At 35.6% G+C, this 16210-nt stretch overlaps 2 protein-coding genes across 8 annotated transcripts in view; one reads left to right on the top strand and one right to left on the bottom strand.

Annotated features, from left to right (window-relative positions):
* Positions 1-334: 334 nt before the first annotated feature.
* On the bottom strand, positions 335-12844 carry LOC117155978 (uncharacterized). 7 transcript variants are annotated; one of them, XM_076620144.1, is made up of 8 exons: positions 8556-10207; positions 7590-7811; positions 6852-7141; positions 3641-4042; positions 3060-3303; positions 1748-2172; positions 898-1176; positions 335-800 (listed from the first exon to the last, which is right to left on the bottom strand). In XM_076620144.1, exons 4-8 carry the CDS (start codon positions 3956-3958, stop codon positions 609-611), a joined length of 1458 nt encoding a protein of 485 aa, XP_076476259.1. In that variant the 5' UTR covers positions 3959-4042; positions 6852-7141; positions 7590-7811; positions 8556-10207; the 3' UTR covers positions 335-608. The 7 variants fall into 7 exon arrangements, with proteins under 7 accessions (XP_076476259.1, XP_076476262.1, XP_076476260.1 ...); XM_076620147.1 differs by having other exon boundaries at positions 6852-6924; positions 7025-7811; XM_076620145.1 differs by lacking the exon at positions 7590-7811.
* A 556-nt stretch (positions 12845-13400) lies between these two features.
* The window catches only part of LOC117155984 (lost and found), a 243521-nt gene continuing 240711 nt past the window's right edge, over positions 13401-16210 (top strand). Inside the window, exon 1 of the mRNA XM_076620001.1 lies at positions 13401-13792. Within this exon, the coding sequence (XP_076476116.1) occupies positions 13660-13792 (133 nt within the window). The 5' untranslated portion in view covers positions 13401-13659. The remainder of the gene's footprint in view (positions 13793-16210) is intronic.

Consider the following 16210-nt stretch of genomic DNA (forward strand, 5'->3'; position numbering starts at 1 on the left):
ACATTTTCTATACAAATACATTTTTCAGAAGGGAAAAAATCTATCTAAGTAATATACGAGTATGAAATTCTATTCCCTAATTTCTATTTGCGCGCGCGATTCAAATCTCGTGCACTCGTATTACGATTATTTTATTTCGATGACAACGTTATAGAATAATTTCTCTTGTAGACGGACAACCAATTATAGAGAGAGAGAAAGAGAGAGAGAGAGAGAAAGAGAGAGAGAGAGAGAAAGAGAGAGAGAGAGAAAGAGAGAGAGAGAGAAAGAGAGAGAGAGAGAAAGAGAGAGAGAGAGAAAGAGAGAGAGAGAGAAAGAGAGAGAGAGAGAGAAAGAGAGAGAGAGAGAGAAAGAGAGAGAGAGAGAGAAAGAGAGAGAGAGAGAAAGAGAGAGAGAGAGACTACGAATTTATTATATAAATCTATGTTGTAAGTTCACGTCGTTGTGAATAACAGTAACAATGGCAGTGAAACGCTCTTAGCGTGCTTGTGTCTTCTAAAAATATTCAGCCGTGTCTCTAAGTATCGAGCTATTATCTCGCAATTTTACAAAAGTTCTTGTAAAATCTTCCGTTAAATCAACGATATAATGGAAGTAATTTGTATCGTTCACACGATGAGATTCATTTCCTCCGTATGATGTCCTATACGTCCTATAACAAATGGCCAATTTCTTTTCGAGATCCTTTCCAATTCTCCCCGTAAGAGATTCAGAAGGTCGTCGAGATATCGCAGATCATGTACGTCCTGTCGTAGTTTGCTGGTATCGGACGAGATGTCTGCCATTTTCTGTTCGTCACACTGAAAAATACAGTAACAAGAAAATTTATGCTTCCAATTTTGATCTTATGTACTTTCCAAGCATTTTCGAGTGACATATATTTTCAAAAACAATTACTTGAAAGTTCTTTCGAAGATTAGATATGTCTCGACAAATGTCTTTGTTGCTAGCTTGAAGTTTCCTTATTTTGTTTTGAAGATGAATTAAATGTTCTTTCTCGAGAACTCCCGGCATATTCTCATCCGTTTCAATGGTCAAGGCCAGCCTGGTCAATTGATCGTGTGAGGACGTGCTGTCGTGAAAACTATCTTCCTCGAGAAGAACCATAGCTTTCTCGGGATTTGTGTCGAGTACTTCAAGAATCGATACCACCTCATTGGTAGTAGAACGTTGTCCCTGTAGAAAAGTAAACAAAAAAAAAAAAAAGAAAAAAACAAATGAATAAATAAACGAACAAACAGAAGAGAAAAATAATTGTTCATTGATACAGTCTATAAGGAAAAGAAATTAAAGTAGCAAATTAGATTTTTGAAAAACTAATTTTCACTATAGCTAGTAATTTCTGAATCAAAGTTTTTAAATTGACAAAAAATCAATTATTTTCAGATGAAATTTATGGAAAATCAACATATACATGTTAGTGATATACATCTTTCGTTTGATAGGAAATTAACAGAAAAAGACATTACTTCTTCTTCTTTCTTCTTCTTTCAATTCTTCTTGAAATTATTTTCTACGCTTGTTAGTGCATTATTTAATAAATATCGTATTTTCCCATTCTTCTTTTAGAAAATTACTTTTCATACAAAGTTCACGAGTAATTGAACATTAGGAAACGAGAAGAGGCATAGTTACGATCCAAAAATTTCTACCATATTTCCAAAAAATGTCCACTTTTTTCAACAAATTAGTATCTACTTTCACCAACTGAATAACTTTCTCTACTTAATATAGCAAAAAATAGAACCTGTGTGGTATCGAGTTTGTAATTCGTCGTTGCCAACTCGTCACTGAGACAGAGAGGAGGAGTGCTTTGCATATTCGAGGTGTGGGTATTGGAGCTCGAATCGTTGCTCTGGATACCGGAAGTGTCTTCGAACGGAGTCGTTTCAGAGCAACCGCTAAAAGAGTCGCGTGTCTCCATCTTGCCACTGTTCTCCCATGTGTCATTCAATCTCTCGCAACTGGATCTCTTGCTGAACGAATAATCGGACACGTTCAGACTGCTTGAATAATCGGACATGTCTTCCGTTTTCGTTTCGTTTTTATCGTTTATCGTCCCGTTGTCCCCGTTATAGATTCGTTCATATTTTTTCCAACGATGCAAGTCAATTATCGGTACCACTATTTCCTTCGGATTGGGATTCGTAAAAGTTTTCATTTGCATTCCACCTGACGAAATGTTTTAAGATAGAATATACATTCCATTTACATGAACTCACTTTAACTTATACGTACATTAACTTTGAATTCCAATTTTAATTTAATCTACTTACTGTTTAACTCTTGCAATTTGTGTTATATACATATATTACATACGTATGTTATGTTTTACGTATGTTTCATACGTGCGACCAGCGAAAATTTATCTCTAGTGATCTCGATATTTAGATTAGAATTCGAGACAATAAGTCTCATTACGCGAACATGAAATTACCGACGAGGAGTCGCGCTAGTATATCGAGCGAACGAAATGAATTATTTTCCTAACTTGATTTTCCTAACGAAGACAAATGTTCGAGAATGCAGATAATTCTAATCGCCCTAACGTCTCCATAATCGTACAAAAATTCATTCGTTACGACCATATCCAGATACTATACGAAGGCTATTCAAAATTTACAAATCGAAAATAAGCGATCATTTATACGTCAATGATCGATCGAGCGGAAGATTACAGAAAAGATATTTTATTAGGAATAATCAGAAGCGTTTCACGGGATGTCCAAGTTTCATCGAGAATACGAACGTATTTGACAAACGATCGAGGGCATTGCGGAACAAGTTTAAGAGCACAGCCGTTCGAACGAAAGTACGTCTAACGAGCATGAAGCGAACCGATTTCACATATTGGTAAACCGCGAAACTTTATTAGGTCAGACACAATAGCCGGGTTATATTCAAGTTAGCTGATGGCGGGTCCGCATTGGAACAAGTTTGTTGCGCGATCCGCTGTTGCACGCTCTGCGAATGTCGAACCGGCACGAGCACTCTTTCTCTCTCTCTCTCTCTTTCTTTCTTCTTGTCTCCCGCATTCTTCTGAACAGCAAGATACATACCATCTTGGTTGGAGTCGATAAGACAGTCCAACTGGTGGCGGTAGTGAGACGTCTTCCATGGATTATTTGTCACGTCTCTCATTTGAGAGATCGACAAGTAGCGGGGCGACGGCGCTAGTATTCGGTACTTCTGAGATCTGACCAGCCTTTCCGGTGTGTAGCACGTGCCGTGCGAGTCCTGCGACTTCGGGTTCGAATCGTCCGAATACCGTGTCTCGTCTTCCGCTAGAAATGGCGCGATGTCCTACAATTACATCGATCTGCTTAAATTTGATCGTTATCCGCGAGAAGGATTGTCATCGGTTACGTGTAAACGTACATATTTAGAAAGAAATATCGAAGTTCGCAAGAGAAAGCGCTGATAGCGCCAACTCGGAAGCTGTTATAGACACTCGCGACACCACGGGGTAGATATTATAATAGAAAACGATCTGTGTTTTGAGTTATTGTATCGTCGGATGAAAATTTCTCGATTCTATCAAGAGGCTTTGTTCATTTGTTGCGTAATTACTTGTAACGATAGTTGCGACAATTGCTCGGGAATAAAACATCTCTGAAGAAGTGAAATGATGTCAACTTACCGCTTTTTTCTTAATCGCATCTAGCTCGATAAGATTCACGTCCCAATCTTCGTTAATTAACGACGTAAGTTCTATTTTCTCGTAATTACCGTTGCATTCTTGTTTGAATTCCTGCGCAAGGACATAACTTTCGCTGTCGTCAGAATCTATGCAGGAAAACATCGATTCCGACGATCCCACCGACCGACGATCTTTGCTACGAGTTGATCTAGGCGATTTTAGATCGTCCTCGTTGCTCAACCACCATCCAAAATCATCCTGTCTCAACATCTCTCTAAGCTTCGTATCGCCACTGTTTCTTCCTTTTAGACAAAACATCGTTAGACGAGCTATGTTTGATGGGATTTCTCTTCGCCGATTTTCCGATACTTTACGATACAGCGAAGATACGTTACATTAAATCTGGAATGGACAAGATTATCGAACGTTAATTCAAATTTATCGAAAAGAAGTGCGATTCCTCGATGATTTACGTTTCATATGAACACGTAGCCAATTTTCTAGGCAGTCCTTATTTTAATAACGTTACTTAATAATAATTTAATAATGTACTTTTATACGATATTCAATGGGTTTTTAATTTTTACGTAATACGTAGGTTCATACGTAATACGAGTTATTAAGGTGCTGTCTCTCTGCTTTAGAAAAAGAATGACTCTTTACTACGACTATTGCTGCAATTACTACGATATACGTATATGAAACATCTTTTCGTAAGTTCAGATATAATTTTCATCTCGTACTTTGCTCGGATATTATTCAAGAATAAAACGCGGCTATCTACGAAATGACATCATTATTACATTATGTTAATGGCGTTTTACTAATGAAGAACTTCACTTCACTCTCCTATCTTCTTTCAAACGTATCTCTCTCAAAGTAAGTTATGTCCTTTATTTCAGTAGTCTTATCAACACCGAATTACGTACACATGTACATTATCTGTCTGGGTCAGCGTATTCATCGACGCATTTACAGAGAGAATTTCAGCCAATAATTTCTATTCGCTTTATCTAGCTTCCATGATGTAATCAGAGAACAAATTCCTCCATCCAATTTATACTTGACGCTTCGCATCGGGCAACTTTACAGGAAACGACGTTTCTCGCTTGTTTTTCCTATTTACCATTGCAAACGTTATCGGACCGACGAACGACGAACAGTTGGTCAAGGATTAAAACCGTGTCTTAAACTGTCTTGATAATTCTAGCACTAATCGAACGATAAAGTAGAATTCTCCATTTCTCCGAATCTCTGTCAGAGGACAAATAGTTCGTTTTATAATTCGCCGATTCTTTCCACTGTAATTTCTCAACCAAATAAGACAACTTCGTGTCCAAGCGGACAAACCCAATAGATAAAGAGGTTAGGTTAACGGGTCACTAACTGAAATTTCGTTTCGATAAATCAAGTTCTACCATAAGCTCGCAACGCGGAGAAGGGAAATTGCGTAGATTCGAACTAGGAACTTAGACGAGAGAATCCATCAACGAGTGAGCCATTATACGTACACTTGCTCGGCTTCTGTATCGGCGACTCGAACACTCGACGTACAACCGGGAACGTCAAACCATCGATAAGTCGAGCGTTCTATGGCCAAGTTTCGCATGAATCGTGTCGAATTGAACCACGTTGCTCGTGACTTCGAACTGTACCAGCCGCGCGAGAATTATACGCGAGTTAGAGCCATCGCAGCCGCGAGCCTCGATCACGACTCTGATCTCGTAATCTAAAACGCGTTGCTTTGACAGCCGTACGAAGCGCCGTTTCAGTTCGACTGTCTCTATGAAACACCGATTTTCTTGACCACTGGTCGCCATGGGGACGCTAATTTAATAACCCAACGGTTCTCGTTTCGTGTCGTCGCGTTCGCCAGCGTTTAGAGCGACCGCGCGTCGATTAACGTCGCATGTTCGTTGGTATCTCGCTCGTTCCCGTGATTCATTTATGCAGACCGATGACTAGATTCAGTCGCGAGAGCAGAGACACCGGCGATATGAGATTTGTGCACGCGTATGGTTAGATAGTTGGGTTTTTGTACGGAGTATTCGATGACTCGGTTGGTAAATCGACAGGGATCGAACGTGCAGCGAATTAGTGGAGGGCAGTGGCGTGGATGTTGCGAATTGGTGTCGCGAGTGGAATACGCGTAGCTGTGTTCGACGAAACGTTTCTTATTATAATCGGTCGAGTTTATGTTTCAATTTAGAAATTCTAACGTTTTTTATGGCATTTTGCGTAACATAGTGTTGCATATTTCGACTTGTCCTTTCATTAATCTTTACTTGTTAACGTTATTTTCTTTTTAAATTATACAACGTTGCATAAAAGCATTCTTTGATCAATAACTAAGCTGATGTACGAACGACGAAGAATTTCTTATCACTATCAAGGAAGCAGCAACATAAGTGTATCTCTAATTCTCAGCATGTCTTCTATTTTATATAATGTTTGACATTAGTATAGAGAAACCGAAGTTTTTCACTGGTTATTATCCGTAACTTATACAGCCAGTTGATTTATCGAGAAACAGATTATATTTGCAATTCTAATCTTATCGTCGCCTATTTATTTCGCACTATGTAAATGAACGTAATCCAGATATGTTCTACATATAAAAGAGACATTAATTGTCTTAACGTTTTACGTAAACGGCACATACGTATATATATATATATATATCTCTGTTTATTTAATCAGATTCATTTGAATTCATCCTTATCTTGAGCTTCCAATTCACATTTCCTCATGGACGCGTGCACAGGCATAAAAAAGCACTGATCAGGCATTGTAAAACACTGATCTTCATCTTTCGTCTTGCGATTTTTCCACTCGGCGATTAGTTCGTATTATTAACTACGCTCATTATTTACGTTACGCTGGCCAAGGAGAAGTTGTCACGTGCGAATTCAATGGCACGAAAGTACACACACGAAACGGCGTTCGCGTCCGATCATCATAAAATTAATCAAAGAAACTTATATCGATGCAATCACAGTTCGTACGTATTCGTCTGAATGAGGCTTCATCGTCTTCGACGAGCAACGATCGCCAGCAACCGTAAAATCTTCTTCGGTTCATGCACTGACCCATACCACGTTTTTCCTCGAGTTATAACATAGTTCAGCCAATGGTGAATGTCGGTATTTGTTTTCGATATGGCCTAAATAAATATTGCGATAGCGAGAAATTAATTTTTACTGTTACTCACCTATCAATTCGTATTTGCGGGAGTACATTTTCTTGCGATAACACGATGACCCGGCTCTCGCGATACGAGTTTCCTGTCGACAATAAGTCAAAGCAGTGGTAATTCGAACTTCGTAGATACGAGCGTGAGCAGCAGTTACCCTTCAGATCGTCAGATCTGTTTTGTAAACACACATTTTATCTTCACAAGCTATTCTATGTACCGGACACATCTTTAATTCACGTGAGATACGACGAGTGAAAACTTTAGAGTTGCTCGTGGCAGAAATACGACGATGTACTGGGAGAAATCTAGTCAGACAATATTCAAGCGTTAGAGATATTTTGCTAATGATCGTATTTGTGAATAACATCGTGCGACATGTAATTATATTATTTGCGATATAATCGTATCTCAATTGCATATTTCAATTTACATTCTATTTAATTAATTATATATTCGTATACAGGATGATGCATAACATGTGGAACAATTGGGCACGGGGTAATTCTATGTGAAAAAATAAGTTGAAAATATGGAATAAAAAGGTTTTCATACGACGCTTTGTTTCTGAGAAAATTGCCATACATTCGAAAATAAATAAAAATTGCGAAATAACATTTTTCCGTCTAAGCCTCCACTTTCAAGCAAATAATGTTTCAACATGTTTGTTTAGTTAAGAATTGTTCTGTTACACTTTAACGAATTTTTAAAATGAAAAGAATATAATAAAAATATAATAAGTATTCGTACAGTTACCGTTCTATGCGATGAAACGTACGTAGATGCTTTAAAAAATAATCTACATCAAAGTGCATAAAAAGAATGGGTTTGACAGACAACGTTATCGTGACGTAAGATAACGATACAAAGCATAATGCTACTAATATGCGAGTGTGGTACTTGTATAATGTTTACAAACACTTAAAAACACGTCCACAACCACCAGATGTAAATATCATTGAAAATATTTGGGACCACCTGAAACGAAAAGATACAGAGTCACCATAATTCAGCAAGAAATGATTTAAAGAAGGCTCTTGTAGAAGATAAATAAATTCGATTTGATAAATTCGCTACCACGACAGCTTCGAGCCATAATAAAATCAAAAGGAAACCCCATTGAGTATTAAAATGATCAAACCTAGCGATTTCCTCTCTTAGATATTAGGCGAGTCTTACTCTTTTCCTACTATACTATAACTGTATGAATATTAATCACGCATATATTTTTGCCATTTGTTAGATACTTGTTAATATCTCCGCAAAGAATATAGGTTTCCCCTTCTTTTTATGAAAATTATTTTGCGGCTTGGTAAGAATATATACGTATTTTTTATTTGCTAAAATTTCGCTGACAGACGACGTTCTACAATATTTTTGTTGAAATTAATTACTGTACGAATACATTTTACACCGACTGTACCATTTTTACATATGAAAAAATATTATTTACATTTTCGAGTTGCTTTCACAGGTAGTTTAACATCCTGTTGATTATTTTTCTTGTTCGATTCGGAATTAGCTAATCAAAATTTTGAACTTGATTTTCTCGGAAATGTCACATGAAAAAATGTTATTTTTTCTCGCAGAACCGCCTTGCACCAACTTGTACCATTAGTTATGGACCAATTTGCAAATATGATTACTCGTTATTAGTTGTTATACATTACATTATATGTATATTTTATTTCATATTTTATATCATATTCAATAAATACACACCTTTCATCAACATTTGCACAGATTTCGTTCTGCTATCACTACGCTTTATCTTTTCGGACGGATGTGACATTTCTTCGTCGCGCGCTACATTTTTGTTACGAAATTACAAACGAACGACACTGCGACACAAAATTGTGATGTACATCGAACAACAATAAGAGCAAACGACTCATGCGTTGATTGAGTCGTGATATATATCAGTGGATATACACAATGGAACAACAGGTTGTAAGGTTCTCGTGTTTCGAAATTTTATCGTGTCACCGTGACGTGAGTTTTCATAATAAACAATGCGATTAATTAGAGACATTTATCTAATAACTATTACCACGAGGAGAACTCTAATCGTACTGGCTCGCGTATATCTGCAATGGCAAAGAGATATACTTACTCTTTCACGCGATAGCATCGAGTTTCATGATTGAAACTAGTATACTTAAAAAAAAAAAAAAAAGGAAACGACTAGGTAATTGTTGTGTAGATTGTTTCAGAACAGTGAGTGTTAGATATGTCCATTAGTATCATCGATAGCAAAGCCTAAAAATGTTTAACCGAAAGGAAAAATTAATACTCGATGAAGCATACACGTATTTGAGATGATTTCGCACGCGTTGAATTTTTATGTATGCATAAATATTAATGTTTCATTAAAAACGGTAGTCACAGTCGTTATGACGCTTTCTGATATTAAGACCTGAAATGAACATATAGAAATCAATTTTTTATTTCTAAAGTAGCTCTTGTGTAAGAAATATAATTTATGCACATATCCTTATTTTGCAATTTTCGTTAGGTTCTACATTTCATTTTCGTAGTACCAGTAGTTTTTGCAGTCATATGGAAATATTATTAGATGGTACGAAATTTGATGTACTTAAGATTAACACAGACCTGATCAGGCCCAGTCTTCGGCTTCAAAATTTAATTTAAAGTAAATTTTTATATTATCTGACTTTATGTAAATTCTTATATTATCCGATTAATCAGTTTCTCAATTTTTGTTAATATAAGAATTTACGTAAAGTTAGACGGGCAAAAGTAACAACGATGAACGTGTAACTTTAAATTAAATTTTGAAACCGGTCATTTGATCGGGCCTGTTAAGGTTAGTGTTAATCTATGTATTAATGTACAAAATAAAAAATTGTATTAAAAAATTTGCACAACGATTCTAGCTTTTCAATCGAATGATATATCGTAACGAATTTCTAAATAACTACGACGATAATTATACATCTCTCTGGTTCCAAATCAGATCATATTACAATCTTATAACGTAATGGAATTCCGGTTTCTAAAATTTTTTCTCTAGTCACGAAACACTATGCACTAGTTCGTTTTGTAAATCAAACAGACGTTGATTAATAACTTAGATAATGTCGCCCGAAATGTTATTACACGTATTGCAATCCCTTTGTATTCATCCTCACAGTCGAAGTAATTTTCTTAACAAATAATTTCCTCCACGTTTCTACGCTACTTAATTTCTATTTCCTATCAAAACACGCCTGCTGCTACTTACTGCTTTGATAATAAAAACACAATTACGCAAATTCACTTTTCTACAACACAGACCAGTTGAAATTTCAATGAAATACGCCAGGATACCACGGAGTTATGCAAAGCTGACATGGCGCGCGCGAGGCGCGAAGCGCGAGTGATAACGCGAGGTAGATTGTCTTTTCAATTTTACCGTTTTCTAACAGTCAGCTTGTGGTCTAGGGGTACGAATCACCACCGTAGATCCGACATGTGGATACAAACGGGTATTCGAGACTACACGCTGATTTTCGTTTTTTTCCGGGGGACTTTTTCGGTCAAAGGTTGACCTGTATCGATGGGCAAGAAGTTGCGCTAAACAGTTGAATTTTAATTCGCTTTTTAGGACGAATATTCATAAGCGTGACGTCAAAAGGCCTTGATCAGTAATAAAAAGGTGCATCAGCGATAACGTTATCGATACTGTCGTTGCAATTCGATATAACGGGTGTTTCGTGAAATTCAACCGCATGCTCCTTTTATTCTTCCAGCGTGTAGAAATGGATCTGGTCTTATTTAAATATACGTGCTAACTTAATTAATGTTTCCGCACTTAACGTATTACGTGTCACTTGTACCGTCTTTGGCCGACAAAACCGTTGAAGTTTCTCCATTGAAACGTTTTCATCTCAGTGTACGTAAAGCAAGGGATGATATGCATCGTGGTTTACATGGAAAGTTCGTGTGGTATAGAATGGGTCAGATGTAACTATTCCACTGTAACTAATTAATTAAAACTGTGGATGAAACGAAAGGAAGTTACATTATTGGTTTTATATATACTACCTACATAGAAATTGTATTATAATGAAGAGAAGCGATACATTGATCATTTCTATACTTCCTAAGTAGTCGTGATTATCCAAATATGTATCATCTATTTGTTGTTGCAGTTTCACGACGATTATACTTCTAGAAGTAAATATTTTACTTTAGGCACCTTATGCACAAGCAATCTTTCTATAAAATCATGATTAGTTGACTTTGCCCTATCATAATATCGAAGCGATTATCTTCTGCACGATAAGGGGGATTAAATCAAGTGTGATTCATGGAACGTGTCGAGAAGCCACGTGGTTGCATGTTGCGGTTTGGTATAAAATGTAGAATGTTATTCTCTGGTGCAAAATGAAACTCAATCAGAGGACGTAATTACTTACATAAGAAAATCGTTCGCACCAGTTTCATTCTTGTATCAAGATAATATCGACGGTGATATGTTAGTTCTTGATTTTTAAAACAATTGGTTTGACGCACTAGATGTATCTTTAATTCCGATTTATTTAATAAAATATACATGCTTGTAGGTAGCGTAATATATGTAAAGTTTGAAAGGGAGGTTACTATGCTAAAGTTTTAATAAAGGAAAATATGTATCTAATAAAGTTCTGAATTTAAGTTAAGAATCTCGAGTTTAGAATAATAACCGAGTACTCGCTATGTATGTATTTTCATATTATCTCGTATTATTAGAAATTGAATGCGTTTTCTAATATGAGCATCCGAAGAATTTAATATAATATGAGCGATATTTAAGTTTATAACTATGTACGTATAGCGTTGCATCTTATGCAGCTTTTCACGTTAAATTCCAATATAATAGTAAAGATATTGTAATTACTAATCTAATCCACCAACAGCTAATGTTAGGAATATTACGAAGATTTACTATATTATTGGCTCATCATACAACTCTCAAAATGCAAGTCTAAATGTATTTTTATTTTTTACAGTGTATTTCGTTTCTTTAAAACTGAATAGATTCGATTTATTAAAATGTTATAATATTATAATATTATCGATTTTGCTTCTTGCGTAAAAAATTTAAATTTTAAATGTCGTCATAAAAAAGAAGTTCAAAGGATTCAGGTTAAAAGACCAAATAGCCCGTGCTATCGGATTTTCTCGTCCTCATTTTTCATAGAGAATTTGATATAAATGCAGTCTAATATTAGCCAAAAAGGAAAACAGAACTTTGTCGTATTAAAATTTCACATTTTGCTCTTTATCAAAGAATAAAACACACAAATGAATGTATGACGTTAAAAACGCATTTCTTATTCTAATAAGGTTAGTTTTCAAATTAATGTTTATTCATTTGTCTCTGTTTATTTGTCAATTTCGCTAATTGTATTTTGATATTTCGTATTTCGATATCCTACAATTTTGTATAATTTGGAAGGTATAACATTTAAATAAAAAACTGTATCGTTTTATTTTTAAAATTTTATGGAAGTCTTCGTAAAAAATAAAGTTTTATGATTATATTGTATCCTGTAATTTTGTTAAACAAATTTTATTGGAATTTTTATAGTTTTCAAAACAAAGAGTGACGGTGATCACTGAAAAATTTTTTCGTAAAAAGAATATTCGTTCTAATTTATGGAAACGTGTATTTAATCATGTTTTATAGACAACATAAATATTTCAGTGTTATTCTGACTTTTAGAGAACATTTTTATTACACAGAAGAAAATATATGTGTCCATTACCATTATTACGCATTTTACTATCTTTCTCATATAAAATAGAATAAAGCACAAAACATATGTATGTCATATATTTAATGAAATAAAAAATTTTCGATTTATCTATCCATATACTACTAATTCAGATAACAATAACCTACCTGTAACAATATCATACCTGTTATGTGGTAGTACGTAAAAATTCAATTTCACAACGGTCGAAATACGATAGCGTTCTATTTCACAATACTAAAAACGTTTCTTAAATCCTGGCGCCACTTCACACTACGAAAGATTTAAAACGCAAACTGACATAAAAGTTGAAATCAAAACATAAAAGATAAGCAGTGATAAATAAGAAGTAACCTGTCTTCCTTCCGGCATACTTTGCACCAAATGGGTCCATTAAAACACTTAAAATCTTGCGATATGGGAACACAATAAATCCACGTTTAGCAATGACACGGTTTAAAGATGCTGCTGCACGGTGAAGTCGATAACGGGTCACGCGAATGCTACACGATCGATACATCGAAACGATGATTGCACAAGTCGCGAAATTCCGACGCGAAGGGTTAAACGTTGTAGGAAAATCGAAAGATCGACGAACTTTCGAACGAACGATGAAGAAATCGCTTGGTAAGGAGCGCACTTCCGGCTTCTTAAGGCGCATGTACACAAATATGGCGTCTTGGTGGAGGACGGTGGTGAGTGTACGCGACGACGTGGGGTTTGGCGGGGTTTGTCGGATCGATAGCGCGCATGAGAGTGCGCGAACACCTACGTCGGTGATCGTCGCAACCTGGCCGCCACCGTGAGTCGAGTATCCGGCGAGTATTTCCCGATGTCAATAGCGTACGTGCGTCCGAGTGACGAGCACCGGAGCCGGTAGCTCGTCGACGAGATTCCAGTCGGTCGTGTGTGCCCATTTCGCGCGTTTCTTCGCTTAAGTACCCGTCGGTTTCCTTCATTTGGATCGTGCTCCGATAGAGAGCCGATCATCCGGACCTGTTCGCCGCGAGTGTATAAGGTTATGTTCACGGTGGTTACGCGCGGAAGTATCGCGGAAGCCGGTATGGAGTCTCGTTGAAAGTGATATGTCCGTGATGTCACGAGGCTCGCCCTGGTGCCTCGACGCACCAGGGACGAGAAAATCCATGCTTTTTCTAACCATCGCCATCCTCTTCGGCTTGTTGTCGCGAGGCGTCGTTGCCGAGAAGAGTAAAAAATGTAAGTAACTGTTCACGCTATATCGACTGCTTTTCTTCACTTTTTTCTTTTTACCGGTTTCCCCGCCTATAATTATTTTGCGTGTATCATATCGTCCGGACAAGTGGCATTAGTATTGTTTTAGAGCCGAGATGCAGTTTGAATGTTCCGTGTCATGCGCTTCGGAACTCACTCTCTGAAGTTGTCGCGATTTATCACAGATTACCATCACGTTTTTGAATGACAATACGATTTATTCCAAACCGTTTTATTGTTACCATAACTGATGTATTTTTTAATTGCATTTTAATTTCATTTTTTATCGCTTTGCATTCATTTGATTTAAGTGATTATAGGTTAGAAATTTCGATACAAATTGGATGTTTTTGTTAGCAAGTTGTTGAAAAAAATCTTTTTCGTTAAAAAAGTGTCGCGTTCTATCTGATTCACTTCGTTCAGTAAATGTCAGACCACTTTGCTCTTGAACATAATCGTTCTGATATATTACTTGGTAATTAATGCAAATAATACGCTTATCGTGAAAAGTTTAGATTAGAAAGTTGCGGGTATTCATAGATACAGTCAGAGAAAAGAAGTTAAATTATTCTCGAACTTTGATTAAAATAGTGCAATTGAAAGAAAGTATTTAGTTTTATCCTATCTCGAACTTGTTTATTTTGATACTGATTGAATAGATATCTTTTTACTCTGTATAAATCTTTTCAAGAGGACAATGCTCATAAAATAAATCTGTTCATTCACCTTGTGCAAAATTCTTTTTCTTTCTTATTGTATTCAACGGTTGCTCCCGTTGTTTCTGTGCTATCACCAAAACCACGTGGGAAGAGGCTATGTATACTTTGTATGTCGTTCGCGTTTCTTTATATACTATCACCATTTAATACAATTTTACAATATGAAGAACGCGTGCTTTAAATTGGTATGTAATTATTTATTTGTATTAATTAAAAGAAGGATGCCTATTAATTAATTTAGAAATACTTTATTTATTACGTCGTATTATTATGCTAAAATTTATTTGAAAATTGATTTTATATACGAACGTGCACTTTTGATAATTAAAAACGGGCTGATTGTAATATTACGAATGTTTTTACGAGATGAAAATAATTATGACCACATAAAATCACATGATGCATGATTTATGAAAAATCAAACCTGTTGCTAATGAGTAGAAAAGCAAATTTTACTATGTTATATGTCAAAGGGTTGGCTAAAAGTGGGTTTCCAGTCTAAAAGAACTTTGACTTCTTTATTGAACTGGTTGCGTGCAACGTATATCGATCAGTTGCACGTTTGTTCAGCCGTTACTATTATACTTCGCTTTACGACTGTTCGACCATTGTAATTGCCGAAGCTTGCTATTATGTTGCTTATTGAATGTTAACAACCTAAGTTATAATTTTTAATTCTCCGTTGATTTAATTCATAACTATTCGCATGAATGAGTTAGAGTTCCATGAATGAAAATATTACAAGCTATGAGAAGTTTGATCTATTTGCTTTTATAGACTTTATTTTTATGAAAAAGTGCAAAATTTATATTTATGATAATATAAAATCTATGATTTAACTAAAACTTGTCATTCGTAGTATAAATTTTCCATATCGTTAATAACAAATCTAACATATTAAAGAGATTTTAATAAATTCGATTCTAACTATATCCGTGATATTATCAGTAGACTTTATTACCTCTGCTTATATTTCATGAAGCGAAGCGGATTAAGTACCGACGAAGATTGTAGATGTTATCGAAAGGGGATGATAGGTACATTGTGCGTGATCCTAATATAGGTAATCTTGATTTATTAATACGATTGCCAATGCAGGATGAAAAAAGGTGATTAGACGCAATGGAAGCGGGCAAAAAGAAAGCTATTTAATGGGTGACTCTAATGCGAGTCTTGAATATTAATGTTGCATAAGCATTATCCAAAGTTGCACTTTACTTCTTTGTAGAACATTTAGTGCTTACTTTACATGCATTTAGTCGACGTAACCTGTGGTAAAATTTCATGTTAATTTTAAGTTTCTCGAGCGTTTGCTACCATGAAGCATTATGCAAAATAAATAGGCATTACACCGAAGACGTATTGCGATGATAATCTTATTTAATCTAACGTTTCTTGGTACTATCCTTCTTTCCATTTGTATTTAGTTTGCTTTAGTAAAACAACGTAGGAAAACTTTGTGGTAAATGTGCGTATAATGTTCCAACGTGGGTTAATATTTTTAACGTTTCTATTGTTAAATATGAAATGTCTAACGGACGTCAATATTCACCAATTATTATAGAAATACGATAGTTATGTTTCCTAATATTATCTTTTATAATTATATTCCCTCTCTTTATTATTTTCTATTTAATTACATATGTCAAACTGAGAAGTCTTCTTAATGGAAGAATATTGAAGT

This window comes from Bombus vancouverensis, chromosome 7 (assembly GCF_051014615.1).
Source record: "Bombus vancouverensis nearcticus chromosome 7, iyBomVanc1_principal, whole genome shotgun sequence".
Classification (NCBI taxonomy): domain Eukaryota; kingdom Metazoa; phylum Arthropoda; class Insecta; order Hymenoptera; family Apidae; genus Bombus; species Bombus vancouverensis.